We start from the raw sequence: 18280 nt of genomic DNA, 5'->3' as shown, positions 1-18280 counted from the left end.
AAAACGTTTGGCCACGTGTCAAGTGTTTGCAGACGTTATTGAATGTTGCAACTGTGGTGGGGATCATATTCCTGAATTCCCTCAGTGCCCTGTTAGGGTGAAAGAGGTTGAGATGTCAAGGATCAGGGCTGTACAGCAAATCTCCTATGTGGAGGTTGTGAAAATGAAAAGAGTTGAAGGGGCAAGAGGCCACAGTGTTGGAGAGGATGTGGCGTTGGATGCACCTCAATCAGTTGCAAATGTTATACGTCAATCAAGTGATCTAGATATACTTATTGCGAAGAAGGTGGATTTTGTAGCATTTACAGTTGAAGTCGGAAATGTACATACACTTAGGTTGGATTCAATAAAACTCGTTTTTCAACCACTCCACAAATTTCTTGTTAACAAACTATAGTTTTGGCAAGTCGGTTAGGACATCTACTTTGTGCATGACACAAGTCATTTTCCCAACAATTGTTTACAGACAGATTATTTCACATAATCACAATTCCAGTGGGTCAGAAGTTTACATACGCTAAGTTGACTGTGCCTTTGAACTTCATTAGGGTAGGGGGCACTATTTTCACCTCTGGATGAAAAGCGTGCCCAAAGTAAACTGCCTGCTACTCAGGCCCAGAGGCTAGGCTATACATATAATTGGTACATTTGGATAGAAAACACTCTAAGGTTTCCAGAACTGTTAAAACAATGTCTGTGAGTATAACAGAACTGATATGGCAGGCGCAATTCCAGTGGGTCAGAACTTTACATACACTAAGTTGACTGTGCCTTTAAACAGCTTGGAACATTCCAGAAAATTATGTCATGGCGTTAGATGATTCTGATAGGCTAATTAACATCATTTGAGTCAATTGGAGGTGTATCTGTGGATGTATTTCAAGGCCTACCTTCAAACGCAGTGCCTTTTTGCTTGACATCATGGAAAAATCAAGAAAAATCAGCCAAGACCTCAGAAAAAAGATTGTAGACCTCCACCAGTCTGGTTCATCCTTGGGAGTAATTTCCAAATGCCTGAAGGTACCACGTTCATTTTTACAAACAATATTACGCAAGTATAAACACCATGGGACCATGCAGCCGTCCTACCTACTACTCAGGATGGAAACGCGTTCTTTCTCCTAGAGATGACTGTACTTTGGTGCGAAAGGTGTAAATCATTCCCAGACCAACAGCAAAGCACCTTGTGAAGATGCTGGAGGAAACGGGTACAAAAGTATCTATATCCATAGTAAAACGAGTCCTATATCGACATAACCTGAAAGGCCACTCAGCAAGGAAGAAACCACTGCTCCAAAACTGCCATTAAAAAGCCAGACTACGGTTTGCAACTGCACATGGGGACAAAGATTGTACTTTTTGGAGAAATGTCCTCTGGTCTGATGAAACAAAAAAAGAACTGTTTGGCCATAATGACCATCGTTATGTTTGGAGGAAAAAGGGCGATGCTTGCAAGCCATAGAACACCTTCCAAACCGTGAAGGACAGGGGTGGCAGCATCATGTTGTGGGGGTGCTTTGCTGCAGGAGGGACTGGTGCACTTCACAAAATAGACGGCATCATGCGGTAGGAAAATTATGTGGATATATTGAAGCAACATCTCAAGACATCAGTCACGAAGTTAAAGCTTGGTCGCAAATGGGTCTTCCAAATGGACGATGACCCCAAGCATACTTCCAAAGTTGTGGCAAAATGGCTTAAGGACAACAAAGTCACGGTATTGGAGTGGCCATCACAAAGCCCTGATCCTATAGAAAATTTGTGGGCAAAACTGAAAAAGCGTGTGCGAGCAAGGAGGCCTACAAACCTGACTCAGTTACACCAGCTCTGTCAGGAGGAACGGGCCAAAATTCACCCAACGAATTGTGGGAAGCTTGTGGGAGGTTACCTGAAACGTTGTCCCAAGTTAAACAATTTAAAGGCAATGCTACCAAATACTAATTGAGTGTATGTAAACTTCTCTCGCACTGGGAATGTGATGAAAGAGATACAAGCTGAAGTAAATCATTCTCTGACTATTATTCTGACATTTCACATTCTTAAAATAAAGTGGTGATCCTAACTGACCTAAGACAGGGAAGTTTTAGTAGGATTAAATGTCAGGAATTGTGAAAAACTGAGTTTAAATGTATTTGGCTAAGGTGTATGTAAACTTCCGACTTCAACTGTATAGCCACAGTTATTAAGTGTATTGTACAAGTGTCCAAGAAGTCCAAGAAGCTAGACATCATTACATCAGCAGCTGAAAAGTTTTTGTCAAAAAAAGTAACCTTGGCCTAGAGAGATGCATTGTTATCTAAACGTCATGTCAGGGTAAGTCTATACAAATTATAGCCCGTATTTTAAGTGTTTTAAAATTCCCTATGGGAAAAATGAATGGTGGAAAACCGATTGGAACCATTTCCCTGTTTGACCTCTTGGTTTTATGAGTATTATGACTCATACTGTGGTACTCTATTTGCTTATATGCGGAACCAGCAGTGTGCGGTAGTAGTTTCAAGGGGGGGATATTTCGCTGCTACACGCGATGATTTGTTGTTTGCCTTGAATCGGTCCGAAGTTGACATGTAGTAAACACCTATGAACAAAAATGAAATCAATAAGAAAATCGTTTTATACTAGTCAGTTAGCTATAACATTCGCCTGTCTGCCTCAAGTTCTGTAAAAAATGCTGTCAAATCTGTGACCTATGGAAATTTGCGGAACACCACAAGATAACATTGAGGAAGTAGCTAGCCAGATTGCTAGCTATTCGACAGCTGTGCAAGAGTAACGTTCGTTAGCTGTTTATGTAGCTGCTCTTTAATATTCGATTTAATTCGTTTTTAATCATGGACCAAGCAGTCAGCGTCAATGCAGACCCAGATATGCCATCTGACAGTGAGGGTAAATAGTGTGTCACACTTGTGATTTGTTAACACTGACCAGACGGATCACACTGCTGTGTGGCTGGCTAGCTAGTATGCTATTTAGCTATTTATATTTAATTTGGTTATTTTATTAACACCTTGTCTCTGTACTGTCTGTAGGTCGTAGTTCGCGCTGGAGAAATTGGACTGGTTTTTGGTGAGTTTAGCTGTGAGATTATGTTCTACTATGGTGAATGTGATGTGAAATCAGAAACGAGCCTAGCTACCCATATTTGATTTATTTAAATGTAACGTTATTTGAATCAATCCTATTTAGCTAGCTACAGTGAACACGGTTACATGCACACAATCTTGCGATTACTGTGGATAGTCAGGTTAATACAATAGTTCGTTTAAAACGTTTACATGCTTTGCAAGAATAAAGATTTCCCTAATACTCCTGTGTACATCGACACGTGAAATCAGGCTGCTGATGGGACTTTTGATAAATGCAGAAATTCGCCAATCAAGATAAACATTCTACCACAGTGACCATGTTGTTTTTGCTTAGACAATTTGATTCGGATTTCGGACATACTGTATAAAGTTTGTTTGTGAAAACAATTTATAAGATGCATGTTTTTCCGAACTCACTCGCGCTACCCGGTGCTGGCACATGCGCAGATAAAATGCACCAATGATCGCCGATGAAGCTGTTTATATGTGTTTATAATTCGAAAGGTTGCTTATAAAACTAAGTGTTTTAATCGGCGTAGGCTTACGTCGATTATGACCTTACGCCGATATAGATAAGCAGAGTAAGGTGTTTACATGACTAATGCCATACTCGGCCTTATGCCAAAATCAGTTGAATATTGAATAATTGGTGTGCATGTTAAGTACTCGATGCTATTGATGGAATAGGGCATTCTAGCTACAGTGCCTTCAGAAAGTATTCACACACCTTGACTTTTTACCCATGTTGTTCTTACAGCCTGAATTTAAAATGGATTCATTTGAGATTTGTTGTCACTGGCCTACACACAACACCCTATAATTGTATTTTATTTAACCTTTATTTAACTAGGCAAGTCAGTTAAGAACAAATTCTGATTTACAATGTCGGCCTACCCCGGCCAAACCCTCCCCTAACCCGGACAACGCTGGGCCAATTGTGCGCCGCCCTATGGGACTACCGATCACGGCCGGTTGTGATACAGCCTGGGATCGAACCAGGGTCGGTCGTGACATCTCCAAAGAATTTCAAACACAGATTCAACTGTGAAAGACCAGGGAGGTTTTCCAATGCCTTTCAAGGAAGGGCACCTATTCTTAGATGGGTAAAAAGCACCCATTCAATATGGTGAAGTTATTAATTACACTTTGGATGGTGGATCAATACACCCAGTCATTACAAAGATACAGGCATCCTTCCTAACTCATTTGCCGGAGAGGAAGGAAACCGCTCAGGTGTTTCACCATGAGGCCAATGGTAACTTAAAAACAGTTAGTTTAATGGCTGTGAATGGAGACAACTGAGGATGGATCAACAGCATTGTAGTTACTCCACAATACTAACCTAATTGACAGAGTAAAAATAAGGAAGCCTGTAAAGAATACCAATGTTCCAAATCATGCATTCTGTTTGCAACAAGGCACTAAAGTAATACTGAAAAAAATGTGGCAAAGCAATTCACTTTTTGTTAAGAAAACAAAGTGTTATGTTTGGGGCAAATCCAATACATTTTTTTCAAGCATAGTGGTGGCTGCATCATGTTATGGGTATACTTGTAATCATTAAGGACTGGGGAGTTTTTCAGGAAAATCTATGGCAAGACCTGAAAATGGTTGTCTAACAATGATCAACAACCAATTTGACAGAGCTTGAATAATTTTGAAAGACAGAATGGCCAAATGTTGCACAATCCAAGTGCGGAAAGCTCTTAGAGACTTACCCAGAAATAAAAAAGTATTTTGACATGCCTTCAAATTTGTGGATTTGGCTATTTCAGCCACACCCGTTGCTGACGGATGTATGAAATAGAGCACACAGCCATGCAATCTCCATAGACAAACCTTTGCAGTAGAATGTCCTTACTGAAGAGCTCAGTGACTTTCAACGTGGCATTGTCATGGGATTCCACATTTCCAACAAGTCAGTTTGTCAAATTTCTGTCTTGCTAGAGCTGCCCCGGTCAACTGTAAGTGCTGTTATTGTGAATTGGAAACATCTAGGAGCAACAACGGCTAAGCTGCGAATTGGTAGGCCACGCAAGCTCGCAGAACGGGACTGCCAAGTGCTGAAGCGTGTAGCTGATAAAAATTGTCCTCAGTGGCAACACTCACTACCGAGTTCCAACCTGCCTCTGGAAGCAACATCAGCACAATAATCGTTCATTGGGAGCTTCTTGAAATAGGTTTCCATGGCCGAGCAGCCTCACACCAGCCTAAGATCACCTTGCACAATACCAAGCGTCAGCTGGAGTGATGAATCACACTTGACCATCTGGCAGTCTGACGGACAACTCTGGGTTTGGCGGATGCCTAGAGAACGATACCTGCCCCATTGCATAGTGCCAACTGTAAAGTTTGGTGGAGGAGGCAGAATGGTTTGGGGTTATTTTTCATGGTTCGGGCTAGGCCCCTTAGTTCTAGTGGAGGGAAATCTTAACGTTACAGCATACATTCTATGCTTCCAACTTTGTGACAACAGTTTCAGCATGACAATGCCCCCGTGCGCAAAGTGAGGTCCCATAGAGAAATGGTTTGTCAATCGGTGCGGAAGATCTTGTCTGGCCTGCACAGAGGCTTGACCTCAACCCCATCGAATACCTTTGGGATAAATTGGAACGCCGACTGCGAGCCAGGCCTAATCGCCCAAAATCAGTGTCCGACCTCACTAATGCTCTTGTGGATGAATGGAAGCAAGTCCCTGCAGCAATGTTTCAACATATAGAAGAAAGCATTCCTAGAAGAGTGGAGGCTGTTATAGCAGAAAAAGGGGGACCAACTCCATATTAATGCCCATGATTTTGGAATGAGATGTTCGACGAGCAGGTGTCCACATACCTTTGGTTAAGTAGTTTATATTAGTGTTTTTTTCCCCCCCACTTTGACATTACAGAATAGTTTGTGTAGATTGTTGACAAAAAGGACACTTTAAATACATTTTAATCCCACTTTGTAACACAACAAAATGTGGAAAAAGTCAAGGGGTGTGAATACTTTCTGAAGGCACTATATGTTGTAAAGACTAAACCACTCCTTGTAGATTCTGTCTGGCCCCAGTGATAAGTATGTATGTAGCCACAGCAGCCATTATGGAATTCTAAAATGGCTGCTGTGGATTCTGCTAGCTAGCATGAGGAAAGAAACTGCAGTTTACTTAAACATTAGCAGTCGTTCCATCTACTCGGTATAGCAGTTGGGACAATTCGTAGTATAACGCAATTGTCATCCCTAGATTGAGGTTCGTTTTCCAAGCCATATCTTGCACTGGCTCCGCGGTGTCTTAATCTATATAGGAACGCTGGCTACATCTTATCCTTAGTTTGCCCTACAACATTATTGCGTAGCCTCAGTGAACTTGCTATCATTCATTGGCCCACTGACACTTATCATCTCTGCTTGCCCCCCCCATCTCTGCTTGCCCCCCCTCCCTGCACTGAATGTTCTGAAATGCAGGCAATAGAAATTAATTATTTCAAATTCAACATTGTGTCTCCCACCTTTCCTCCTGACCCTTGTCTTCAGGTTGCTGGGGTTGTGCAATAACTTTGCGTACGTGGTGATGCTGAGTGCAGCCCATGACATCTTAAAACAACAAGGGTCTCACAACTCCACATCACCTGTAAGAATGGGTTGTAGAATGCTGTATCACCGTAACATTCGTATGTATTGTTAGTGTCAAAGTACTATATTGGCAATATTCTTTCATTCTCTCTCTCTCTCCATTTCCTTCTTCTTCAGACCCCATCCACAGTTGCCTTAGACGTTGAAGGTGGAAAAAGTCGCTACGACTGCAGCCCAGTTTCTGCCGCGGTAAATAGAGATGCACTGCAGCTGTGAAAGTGTGTGTGATCAAATAAAATTTTATTCAGCAGATGTTATTGCGGGTGTTGTAGCGAATTGCTTTTGTTCCTAGCTCCAACAGTGCAGAAATATCTAATGATTCACAACAATACACACAAATCTAAAGTAAAAGAATGGAGTTAAGAAATGTATAAATATTAGGACGAGCAATGTCGGAGTGGCATTGACTAAAATACAGTGTATATACATATGAAATGAGTAAAGCAGTATGTAAACATTATTAAAGTGACCAGCCTGATCCTGCCTGGTTAACATGTGTGTGACCTCTGTCTCCCTCTCCAAGGCTGTTTTGTTGGCTGATATTCTTCCCACTCTCCTAATCAAGTTCTCTGCTCCATTCTTCATCCACAAAGTCCCTTATGGGTAAGAGAAGGACAGACGGTGTTTTCCCAGTTGTCTTTGAATACTTTTTCTTACAGTAAATTAACATTGTAATAAGATGGTGTCAATGGCCGTATCTTAGCTTTTGCTAATCATAACATAATACAGGAACAATATTATCCTACATTACCAGTTTGTTTGAGTTTGCAACGGTTTGGCAATTTGAGTGCACATGTCAATTTGGAGGTTGTGTTTTTGTCCACAGTTTCCGAGTGTTGGTATGCGTTGCAACAGCGATTGCAAGCTTCCTTGTGGTGTCCTTCTCTTCTACCGTGTGGATAAGCATTTTGGGTAATGTGTGTGTGTGTGTGTGTGTGTGTGTGTGTGTGTGTGTGTGTGTGTGTGTGTGTAAGCCTATGTTTGTGCATGGGGACGTAAACATTTGAAAAATGATATGATCATTGATCACTATTTTAATTCCTAGAACATTGCAGATCTGACATTTCCCCTGAAACCAGACACTATCTCACTGATATGGTAACCATGGGGACGCATCTATCAGCCAGTCAGCGGTTCTGTTAATAGCTGATTTCTTAATCATTTTTATTTAATCTTTATTTAACTAGGCAAGTCAGTTAAGAGCAAATTCGTATTTTCAATGACAGCCTAAATCAAATCAAATTTTATTGGTCACATACACATGGTTAGCAGATGTTTTTGCGAGTGTAGCGAACCGCTTGTGCTTCTAGTTCCGACCATGCAGTAGTATCTAACAAGTAATATAACAATTTCACAACAACTACCATATACACACAAGTGTAAAGGAATAAGAATATGTACATATGAATTTATGGATGAGCGATGGCTGAACGGCATAGGCAAGATGCAGTAGATGGTATAGAGTACAGTATACACATATGACATGAGTAATGTAGGGTATGTAAACATTATATAAAGTGGCATTGTTTAAAGTGACTAGTGATACATTTATTACATCAATTTTTTTATTTTTATTAAAGTGGCTAGAGATTTGACTCAGTATGTTGGCAGCAGCCACTCAATGTTAGTAATGGCTGTTTAACAGTCTGATGGCCTTGAGATAGAAGCTGTTTTTCAGTCTCTCGGTCCCCGCTTTGATGCACCTATACTGCCCTCGCCTTCTGGATGATAGCGAGGTGAACAGGCAGTGGCTCGGGTGGTTGTTGTCCTTGAGGATCTTTTTGGCCTTCCTGTGACATCTGGTGGTGTAGGTGTCCTGGAGGGCAGGTAGTTTGCCCCCAGGGATGCGTTGTGCAGACCTCACTACCCTCTGGAGAGCCTTGCGGTTGTGGGAGGAGCATTTTCCATACCAGGCGGTGATACAGCCCGACAGGATGCTCTTGATTGTGCATCTGTAAACGTTTGAGTGTTTTTGGTGACCAAGCCAAATTTCTTCAGCCTTCTGAGGTTGAAGAGGCGCTGTTGCTCCTTCTTCACCACGCTGTCTGTGTGGGTGGACCATTTCAGTTTGTACATGATGTGTACGCCGAGGAACTTAAAACTTTCCACCTTCTCCAATACTGTCCCGTCAATGTGGATAGGGGGGTGATCCCTCTGCTGTTTCCTGAAGTCCATGATCATCTCCTTTGTCTTGTTGAGTGTGAGTTATTTTCCTGACACCACACTCCGAGGGCCCTCACCACCTCCCTGTAGGCAGTCTCGTCATTATTGGTAATCAAGTCTACCACTGTAGTGTCGTCTGCAAACTTGATGATTGAGTTGGAGGCGTGCATGGCCACGCAGTCATGGGTGAACAGGGAGTACAGGAGAGGGCTGATAACGCACCCTTGTGGGGCCCCAGTGTTGAGGATCAGCGGGGTGGAGATGTTGTTTCCTAACCTCACCACCTGGGGCGGCCTGTCAAAGTCCAGGACCCAGTTGCACAGGGCGGGGTCGAGACCCAGGGTCTGGATCTTAATGATGAGTTTGGAGGGTACTATGGTGTTAAATGCTGAGCTGTAGTCGATGAACAGCATTCTTACATAGGTATTCCTCTTGTCCAAATGGGTTAGGGCAGTGTGATTGCGTTGTCTGTGGACCTATTGGGGTGGTAAGCAAATTAGAGTGGGTCTAGGGTGTCAGGTAGGGTGGAGGTGATATGATCCTTGACCAGTTTCTCAAAGCACTTCATGATGACAGATGTGAGTGCTATGGGGCGATAGTCGTTTAGCAAAGTTATCTTAGCATTCTTGGGAACAGGAACAATGGTGGCCCTCTTGAAGCATGTGGGAACAGCAGACTGGGATAGGGAGAGATTGAATATGTCCGTAAACACAACAGCCAGCTGGGGACGCTCTGAGGACGCGTTTAGGGATGCCGTCTGGGCCGGGAGCCTTGCGAGTGTTAACACGTTTAAATGTTTTACTCACGTTGGCTGCGGTGAAGGAGAGTCCGCAGGTTTTGGTAGCTGGCCGTGTCAGTGGCACTGTATTGTCCTTAAAGTGAGCAAAGAAGTTGTTCAGTTTGTCTGGGAGCAAGACATCGGGGTCTGCGACGGGGTTGGTTTTCTTTTTGTAGTCCGTGATTGACTGTAGACCGTACCACATTCCTCTCGTGTCTGAGCCGTTGAATTGTGACTACTTTGTCTCTATGCTGACGCTTAGCTTGTTTGATTGCCTTGCGGAGGGAATAGCTACACTGTTTGTGTTCGGTCATGTTTCCAGTCGCCTTGCCCTGATTTAAAAGCAGTGGTTCCTGGGAATAGTGGGTTAACTGCCTTGTTCTGTGGGAGAACGACACTCAGGGATTCAATCCAGCAACCTTTCGGTCATGTGTATATTAAAGGGTAAATATAGGATTCGAAAAATAACAAAGCAGTCACCCCACGCCACTTGTTTTGGTAAACAGAGGAATGTGGCTGGAGAAATGTAAATGTTAATTCATAGACAGTTGTGCGTCCATGAGATCAAAATTATACAGTGCCGTCAGAATGTATTCATACACCTTTGCTGTGTTCGAAAACCCATACAAACATACTGTATACTACATACTTAATGAGTATATACTATTTACTATTAGTTCATTTTATTATACTGTAAACAGACAGTATCGTAGCTCGTTAGCGTAACAAATTACTAGCTAAACATTTTACGATTTCAGGTGTGTTCGTAAATTCAATCTGCAGTTCCAGAGTGCGTACTGGGCGTTCGTAAATCCAGAGCGTTGTCAGATTGTAAATCCAGAGCGTTTCGCTCTGAGTGTTCAGAGCTCACGCTGGACACTCTGGCCGAGGAGTTGGGTTGATCCAAGCGTTCAACTGCAGTCAAGAACCCAAACTAACTGGCTAACATTGGCTAGCTACTTCCAGACACAAATGAGAGAACACCTCACTCTGACCATTTTATTCACCATAGCAGAGCTGGTTAGGCTGTTTTCATGTTACCCAGAGCGTTGGTGACTGTAACTGTGTTGCTGGCAACAATTTATTACGCTTTTTTTTTTGCCAATGTTTACTGACACCGGCCATATTCAACGGCGAGCGAGAGTGCTCTGAAATCGTAGTAGATAGCCAGAATTTAAAATGTCCATGGAAACGCACAACGACTATACCACTTAGCTAAGAATGATGTGAATAATTAAGTCTATAAACGTTGGTTAGTTAGTTAATATACTGCCTTGCAAGTTCGATGTATTAGTATCCAACAAAGGTTAGGTAACTAGCTAACATACCGGTACATCTTGCTGTAATGCTATGCGGTTTGTAAGGATAGCGTAGCTAACAAATTGTCAGCCAACATAACGTGCAACGTAACTTATTTGACAAGTCATTACTTTATTACATTGCTCAACATTTTCTTAACATTTGTCATTAGTTAGTTCAATGAATTTGTATTCGCTCTCGTCGGACTTCGGCTGCATATTTTCCGCCATTTTCTTCAAATTTGAAAATGTTGTGGAGCCACGCCCATTTCCTGAAGAATTGCATTTTGGGCCCTAAAAGTACAGAAATGGTGTCCTCTGCGTGTAACTTCGTATTTTGGCGAATTTAGTCCGACATCCGTGAACCTTTGGCTTACTAACTATATCCATACTATGACCAATAACCATACTATATATAGTCAATTCACATCACATATAGTGCGGTTAGTATGAGTATTCGAACACAGCTCTGAACTTTTTCCACATTTTGTTGTGGATTCACATCTTTCCATTTTGAATTAAAAATGGATTAAATATATCATTTTCTCACCCATCTACATATTTCTCACCCATCTAATGACAAAGTGAAAACATGTTTTAAGAATTTAATGAAAATGAAATACAGAAATATGTAATTTACATAAATATTCACACCCCTGAGTCGATACTTTTTTGTTTTTGTGGGGGTAGATTAGCTTTAATATTGCAGATTGTGGCTTCTGTCAATGTAATTGTCTGCATCATTTCCAATCTATATATATATATATATATATACACTGCTCAAAAAAATAAAGGGAACACTTAAACAACACAATGTAACTCCAAGTCAATCACACTTCTGTGAAATCAAACTGTCCACTTAGGAAGCAACACTGATTGAAAATAGATTTCACATGCTGTTGTGCAAATGGAATAGACAACAGGTGGAAATTATAGGCAATTAGCAAGACACCCCCAATAAAGGAGTGGTTCTGCAGGTGGGGACCACAGACCACTTCTCAGTTCCTATGCTTCCTGCCTGACGTTTTGGTCACTTTTGAATGCTGGCGGTGCTTTCACTCTAGTGGTAGCATGAGACGGAGTCTACAACCCACACAAGTGGCTCAGGTAGTGCAGCTCATCCAGGATGGCACATCAATGCGAGCTGTGGCAAGAAGGTTTGCTGTGTCTGTCAGCGTAGTGTCCAGAGCATGGAGGCGCTACCAGGAGACAGGCCAGTACATCAGGAGACGTGGAGGAGGTCGTAGGAGGGCAACAACCCAGCAGCAGGACCGCTACCTCCGCCTTTGAGCAAGGAGGAGCAGGAGAAGCACTGCCAGAGCCCTGCAAAATGACCTCCAGCAGGCCACAAATGTGCATGTGTCTGCTCAAACGGTCAGAAACAGACTCCATGAGGGTGGTATGAGGGCCCGACGTCCACAGGTGGGGGTTGTGCTTACTGCCCAACACCGTGCAGGACGTTTGGCATTTGTCAGAGAACACCAAGATTGGCAAATTCGCCACTGGCGCCCTGTGCTCTTCACAGATGACAGCAGGTTCATACTGAGCATGTGACAGACGTGACAGAGTCTGGAGACGCCGTGGAGAACGTTCTGCTGCCTGCAACATCCTCCAGCATGACCGGTTTGGTGGTGGGTCAGTCATGGTGTGGGGTGGCATTTCTTTGGGGGGCCGCACAGCCCTCCATGTGCTCGCCAGAGGTAGCCTGACTGCCATTAGGTACCGAGATGAGATCCTCAGACCCCTTGTGAGACCATATGCTGGTGCGGTTGGCCCTGGGTTCCTCCTAATGCAAGACAATGCTAGACCTCATGTGGCTGGAGTGTGTCAGCAATTCCTGCAAGAGGAAGGCATTGATGCTATGGACTGGCCTGCCCGTTCCCCAGACCTGAATCCAATTGAGCACATCTGGGACATCATGTCTCGCTCCATCCACCAACGCCACATTGCACCACAGACTGTCCAGGAGTTGGCGGATGCTTTAGTCCAGGTCTGGGAGGAGATCCCTCAGGAGACCATCCGCCACCTCATCAGGAGCATGCCCAGGCGTTGTAGGGAGGTCATACAGGCACGTGGAGGCCACACACACTACTGAACCTCATTTTGACTTGTTCTAAGGACATTACATCAAAGTTGGATCAGCCTGTAGTGTGATTTTCCACTTCAATTTTGAGTGTGACTCCAAATCCAGACCTCCATATGTTGATAAATTGGATTTCCATTGATTATTTTTGTGATTTTGTTGTCAGCACATTCAACTATGTAAAGAAAAACGTATTTAATAAGATTATTTCTTTCATACAGATCTAGGATGTGTTGTTTGTGTTCCCTTTATTTTTTTGAGCAGTGTGTGTGTATATATATATATATATATATATACACACACACAGTACCAGTCAAAAGTTTGGACACACCTACTCATTCAAGGGTTTTTATTGTTTACTATTTTCTACATTGTAGAATAATAGTGAAGAGATCAAAACTATGAAATAACACATAAAATCATGTAGTAACCTAAAACGTGTTATACAAATCAAAATATTTTATATTTGAGATTCTTCTAAGTAGCCACCCTTTGCCTTGATGACAGCTTTGCACACTCTTGGCATTCTCTCAACCAGCTTCACCTGGAATGCTTTTCCAACAGTCTTGAAGGATTTCCCACATATGCTGAGCACTTGTTGGTTGCTTTTCCTTCACCCTGCAGTCCAGCTCATCCCAACCCATCTCAATTGGGTTGAGGTCGGGTGATTGTGGAGGCCAGGTCATCTGATGCAGCACTCCATCACTCTTCTTGGTCAAATAGCCCTTACATAGACTGGAGGTGTGTTTTGGGTATTGTCCTGTTGAAAAAGAAATGATACTCCCACTAAGTGTAAACCAGATGGGATGGCGTATCGCTGCTAAATGCTGTGGTAGCCATGCTGGTTAGTTGTGCTTTGAATTCAAAATAAATCACAGACTGTGTCACCAGCAAAGCACCCCCACACCCTCATAGCTCCTCCTCCGTGCTTCACGGTGGGAACCACACATGCGGAGATCATCAGTTCACCTACTTTGCGTCTCACAAAGACACGGCGGTTGGAACAAAACATCTCACATTTGGACTCATCAGACCAAAGGACAGATTTCCACAGGTCTAATGTTGATTGCTCGTGTTTCTTGCCCCAAGCAAATCTCTTCTTATTGGTGTCCTTTAGTAGTAGTTTCTTTGCAGCAATTTGACCATGAAGGCCTGATTCACGCAGTCTCTGACTAGTTGATGTTGAGATGTGTCTGTTACTTGAACTCTGTGTAGCATTTATTTGAGCAGTAATTTCCGAGGCTGGTAACTCTAATGAACTTATCCTCTGCAGCAGAGGTAACTCGGTCTTCCTTTTCCTGTGGCGGTCCTCATGAGAGCCAGTTTCATCATAGCACTTGATAGTTTTTGCGACTGCACTTGAAGAAACTTTCAAAGTTATTGAAATTTTCCGCGTTGACTGACCATGTCTTAAATGAATGATGGACTGTCATTTCTCTTTGCTTTTTTGAGCTGTTCTCGCCATAATATGGACTTGGTCTTTTACCAAATAGGGCTATCTTCTGTATACCACCCCTACCTTGTCACAACACAACTGATTGGCTCAAACGCATTAAGAAGGAAATAAATTCCACAAATGAACTTAACAAGGCACACCTGCTAATGGAATTGCATTCCAGGTGACTACCTCATTAAGCTTGTTGAGAGAATGCCAAGTGTGTGCAAAGCTGTCATCAAGGCAAAGGGTGGGTAGTTAAATATTTTAAAAGATTAGATTTTTTTAGACCCTTTTTTGGTTACTAAGTGATTCCATATGTGTGTTATTTCATAGTGTTGGATGTCTTCACTATTGTGAAGAAAATAGAAAATAGTAAAAATAAAAACCCAGGAATCAGGTGTGTCCAATCGTGTGTGTGTGTGTGTGTGTGTGTGTGTGTGTGTGTGTGTGTGTGTGTGTGTGTGTGTGTGTATATATATATACAGTGCCTTCGGAAAGTATTCAGACCCCTTGACTTTTTCCACATTTTGTTACGTTACAGCCTTATTCTAAAATTGATTAAATCAATTTTAAAAAATTCTCAGCAATCTACAGACAACACCCCATAATGACAAATCGAAAACATGTTTTTAGAAATTTTAGCACATTTATTTCAACTTAAAAACGGATACCTTATTTACATAAGTATTCAGACCCTTTGCTATGAGACTAGAAATTGAGCTCAGGTGCATCCTGTTTCCATTGATCATCGTTGATATATTTCTACAATTTGATTGGAGTCCACCTGTGGTAAATTCAATTGATTTGGAAAGGCACACACCTCTCTATATATAAGGTCCCAGAGTTGACTGTGCATGTCAGAGTAAAAACCAAGCCTTGAGGTTGAAGGAATTGTTCGTAGAGCGCTGAAACAGTATTGTGTCGAGGCACAGATCTGGGGAAGGGTACCAAAAAATGTCTGCAGCATTGAAGGTCCCCAAGAACACAGTGGCCTCCATCATTCTTAAATGGTAGAAGTTTAGAACCACCAAGAATCTTCCTAGCGCTGGTCGCCCGGACAAACTGAGTTATCTGGAGAGAAGGGCCTTGGTCAGGGAGGTGACCAAGAACCCGACGGTCACTCAGACAGAGCGCTAGAGTTCCTCTGTGGAGATGGCAGAACCTTCCAGAAGGACAGCCATCTCTGCAGCACTCCACCAATCAGTCGTTTATGGTGGAGTGGCCAGACGGAAGCCGCTCCTTTAGTAAAAGGCACATGGCTGCCCGCTTGGAGTTTTCCAAAAGGCACCTAAAGACTCTCACACCATGAGAAACAAGATTCTCTGGTCTGATGAAACCAATATTGAACCCTTTGGCCTGAATCCCAAGCATCACGTCTGGAGGAAACCTTGCACCATCCCTATGGTGAAGCGTGATAGTGGCAGAATCATGCTGTGGGGATGTTTTTCAGCGGCAGGGGTTGGGAGTCTTGTCAGGATTGAGGGAAAGATTAACGGAACAAAGTACAGAGAGATCCTTGATGAAAACCTGTTCCAGAGCTCTCAGGGCCTTAGACTGGGGTGACGGTTCACCTCCCAACGTGAGAACAACCCTAAGCACACAGCTAAGACAACACAGGAGTGGCCTCGGGACAAGTCTATGAATGTCTTTGATTGGCCCAGCCAGAGCCCGGACTTAAACCTGAGATCTGCAGAGAAGAATGGGTGAAACTCCCCAAATACAGGTGTTCCAAGCTTTTAGCATCTCACACACAAGAAGACCCAAGGCTGTAATCGCTGCCAAATATGCTTCAACAAAGTACTCAGTAAAGGGTATGAATACTTAATGTTGTAACCTAACAAAATCTGGAAAATGTAGGGGGTCTGAATACTTTCCAAATGCACTGTTCATAACTTTAACCCATTGTATAAGAGATTCTCCAAAATGAAATATTCCTGGCAGCTATTTACATTTTATAGTCATACAAGCTTTCCCAGATGTTTCATAGTGTTCTATTGTTTCCAGTACTTGTCTTATATTATCTTTAATGTATCATCCATGTAAAAAAATAAATAAATGAAAAAACGGTCTGATTTTAAGATGAATTATATCCGACAATACCTTTTCTAATTCTATGCATTTTACTGTCGTTTTTGCATCACAACACTGAAGTGTAAGGGGCCTCCAATTTTTTTCAATGGCTTGGGTCTTTACATTTACCACTTGGGTCCTGTTTAAATAATAATTAAATCAGACCTTGTTGAGTATCTGATCATCTACAATTTTTATAGGAGTGGTTAAAACATGCTAAAAGTGTCTCTGGCCTTCTCATGAGTCTTTCTGTACAGCTGTTAATTTTCCATTATTAATAGAAAAAATAAATCCTTACAGTTAACTTCGGTTAATGGGGATGGAGGAGACTGAAACGAAAACATATGCTTGAAGTACTTTACTTCCTCTTTCAAAGTATTGTTTTGTGGAACATGGGTGACTCATTTAACAAGTTTCAGTAAATTATTTTTTATTTCTATGTAAATAATTTGGAGCATTTCCCCCCCCATTTTATTCAGTTCGCTTTATTTTTTTAATAATATATTACACTTGATCTTTTTTGAATAAGTTAATCTATTTGTTTTTGTTTTCCCTCTAACATATTCTGTGCCTCTATGGTACAGTTTTTATTGCTATCTATCTGTACTGTTAGTCCTGCTATTTCCTTTGTTAATATGAACTCTTTTGGCCTAAGTTGCTTTTTTTTTTTTTTTAGATGAGTGTTGAATTGCATGGCCTCTAAAGGCACATTTAAGTGTCCCATACAATAAGGGGATCTGCAGTACCTATGTTATGTTGGAGAAAGTCAGTTATAAATGATTCTTTCTTGGTTAAAAACAAGTTGTCATCCAATAGGCTTTTGACAAATTTCAAATATTCTTTTCTCCAGACATGGTGCTTTGCATTCAGGCCAAAGAGTACATTCTTTGTCTCATCAGACCACAGAATCCTTTACTTTATGATCTGAGTCTTTCATGTCTTTTTGCAAACTCCAGGTGTGCTGTTGTGCCTTTTTCTAAGTAGTGGTTTCTGTCTGGCCACTCTCTTATAAATCCCAGATTGGGGAAGTGCTCTAGAGACCGTTGTCCTTCTGGCAGGTTCTCCTATCTAAAACAAGGAACTCTGTAGTTCTGTCAGAGTGGTCATTGGGTTCTTGGTCACATCCCTGACCAAGGTCCTTCTTGCCTGGTTGCTCAGTTTGGTCAGACGGCCACCTCTAGGCAGAGTGTGGGTGGTTTCATATTTTTTCAATTTCGCAATGATGTGCTCTTGGAAACTTTCAACACTCTAGAAATTGTGTTATACCCTTCCCCAGATATATGCCTCATCACAAATCTCGGCGATCTATGGACAGTTCCTTGGACTTCATGGTATAGTTTCTGCTCTGACATGAGCTGTCAACTGTGGGACCTTTTTTATAGAGTTTTCTTATTTTGTAAATCATGTCCAAACTGAGTTGGCCACAGCTGGACTCCAATCAAGTTGTTGTGTCATATCAAGGATGTTCAAAGGAAATTGTTTGCACCGGAGCTCAATTTGGAGTGTCATAGCAAAGGGGTGTGAATACTTATGTAAATTAGATATCTGTATTTCATTTTCAATATACACTGCTCAAAAAAATAAAGGGAACACTAAAATAACATATCCTAGATCTGAATGAAAGAAATAATCTTATTAAATACTTTTTTCTTTACATAGTTGAATGTGCTGACAACAAAATCACACAAAAATAATCAATGGAAATCCAATTTATCAACCCATGGAGGTCTGGATTTGGAGTCACACTCA

At 42.0% G+C, this 18280-nt stretch overlaps 1 protein-coding gene across 2 annotated transcripts in view; it reads left to right on the top strand.

The window, feature by feature from the left end:
* Window positions 1-2466: 2466 nt before the first annotated feature.
* The window catches only part of cln3 (CLN3 lysosomal/endosomal transmembrane protein, battenin), a 28607-nt gene continuing 12793 nt past the window's right edge, over window positions 2467-18280 (top strand). For both annotated transcript variants that reach the window (XM_029727069.1, XM_029727068.1), the window contains exons 1-6: window positions 2467-2886; window positions 3030-3066; window positions 6603-6699; window positions 6819-6890; window positions 7225-7304; window positions 7528-7613. In XM_029727069.1, the coding sequence (XP_029582929.1) occupies window positions 2832-2886; window positions 3030-3066; window positions 6603-6699; window positions 6819-6890; window positions 7225-7304; window positions 7528-7613 (427 nt within the window). In that variant the 5' untranslated portion in view covers window positions 2467-2831. The remainder of the gene's footprint in view (window positions 2887-3029; window positions 3067-6602; window positions 6700-6818; window positions 6891-7224; window positions 7305-7527; window positions 7614-18280) is intronic.

The sequence above is a fragment of the Salmo trutta genome, chromosome 32, assembly GCF_901001165.1.
Source record: "Salmo trutta chromosome 32, fSalTru1.1, whole genome shotgun sequence".
NCBI lineage: Eukaryota > Metazoa > Chordata > Actinopteri > Salmoniformes > Salmonidae > Salmo > Salmo trutta.
The sequence above is the reverse complement of the archived record's forward strand: the minus strand, read 5'-3'. Positions and strand labels throughout refer to the sequence as shown.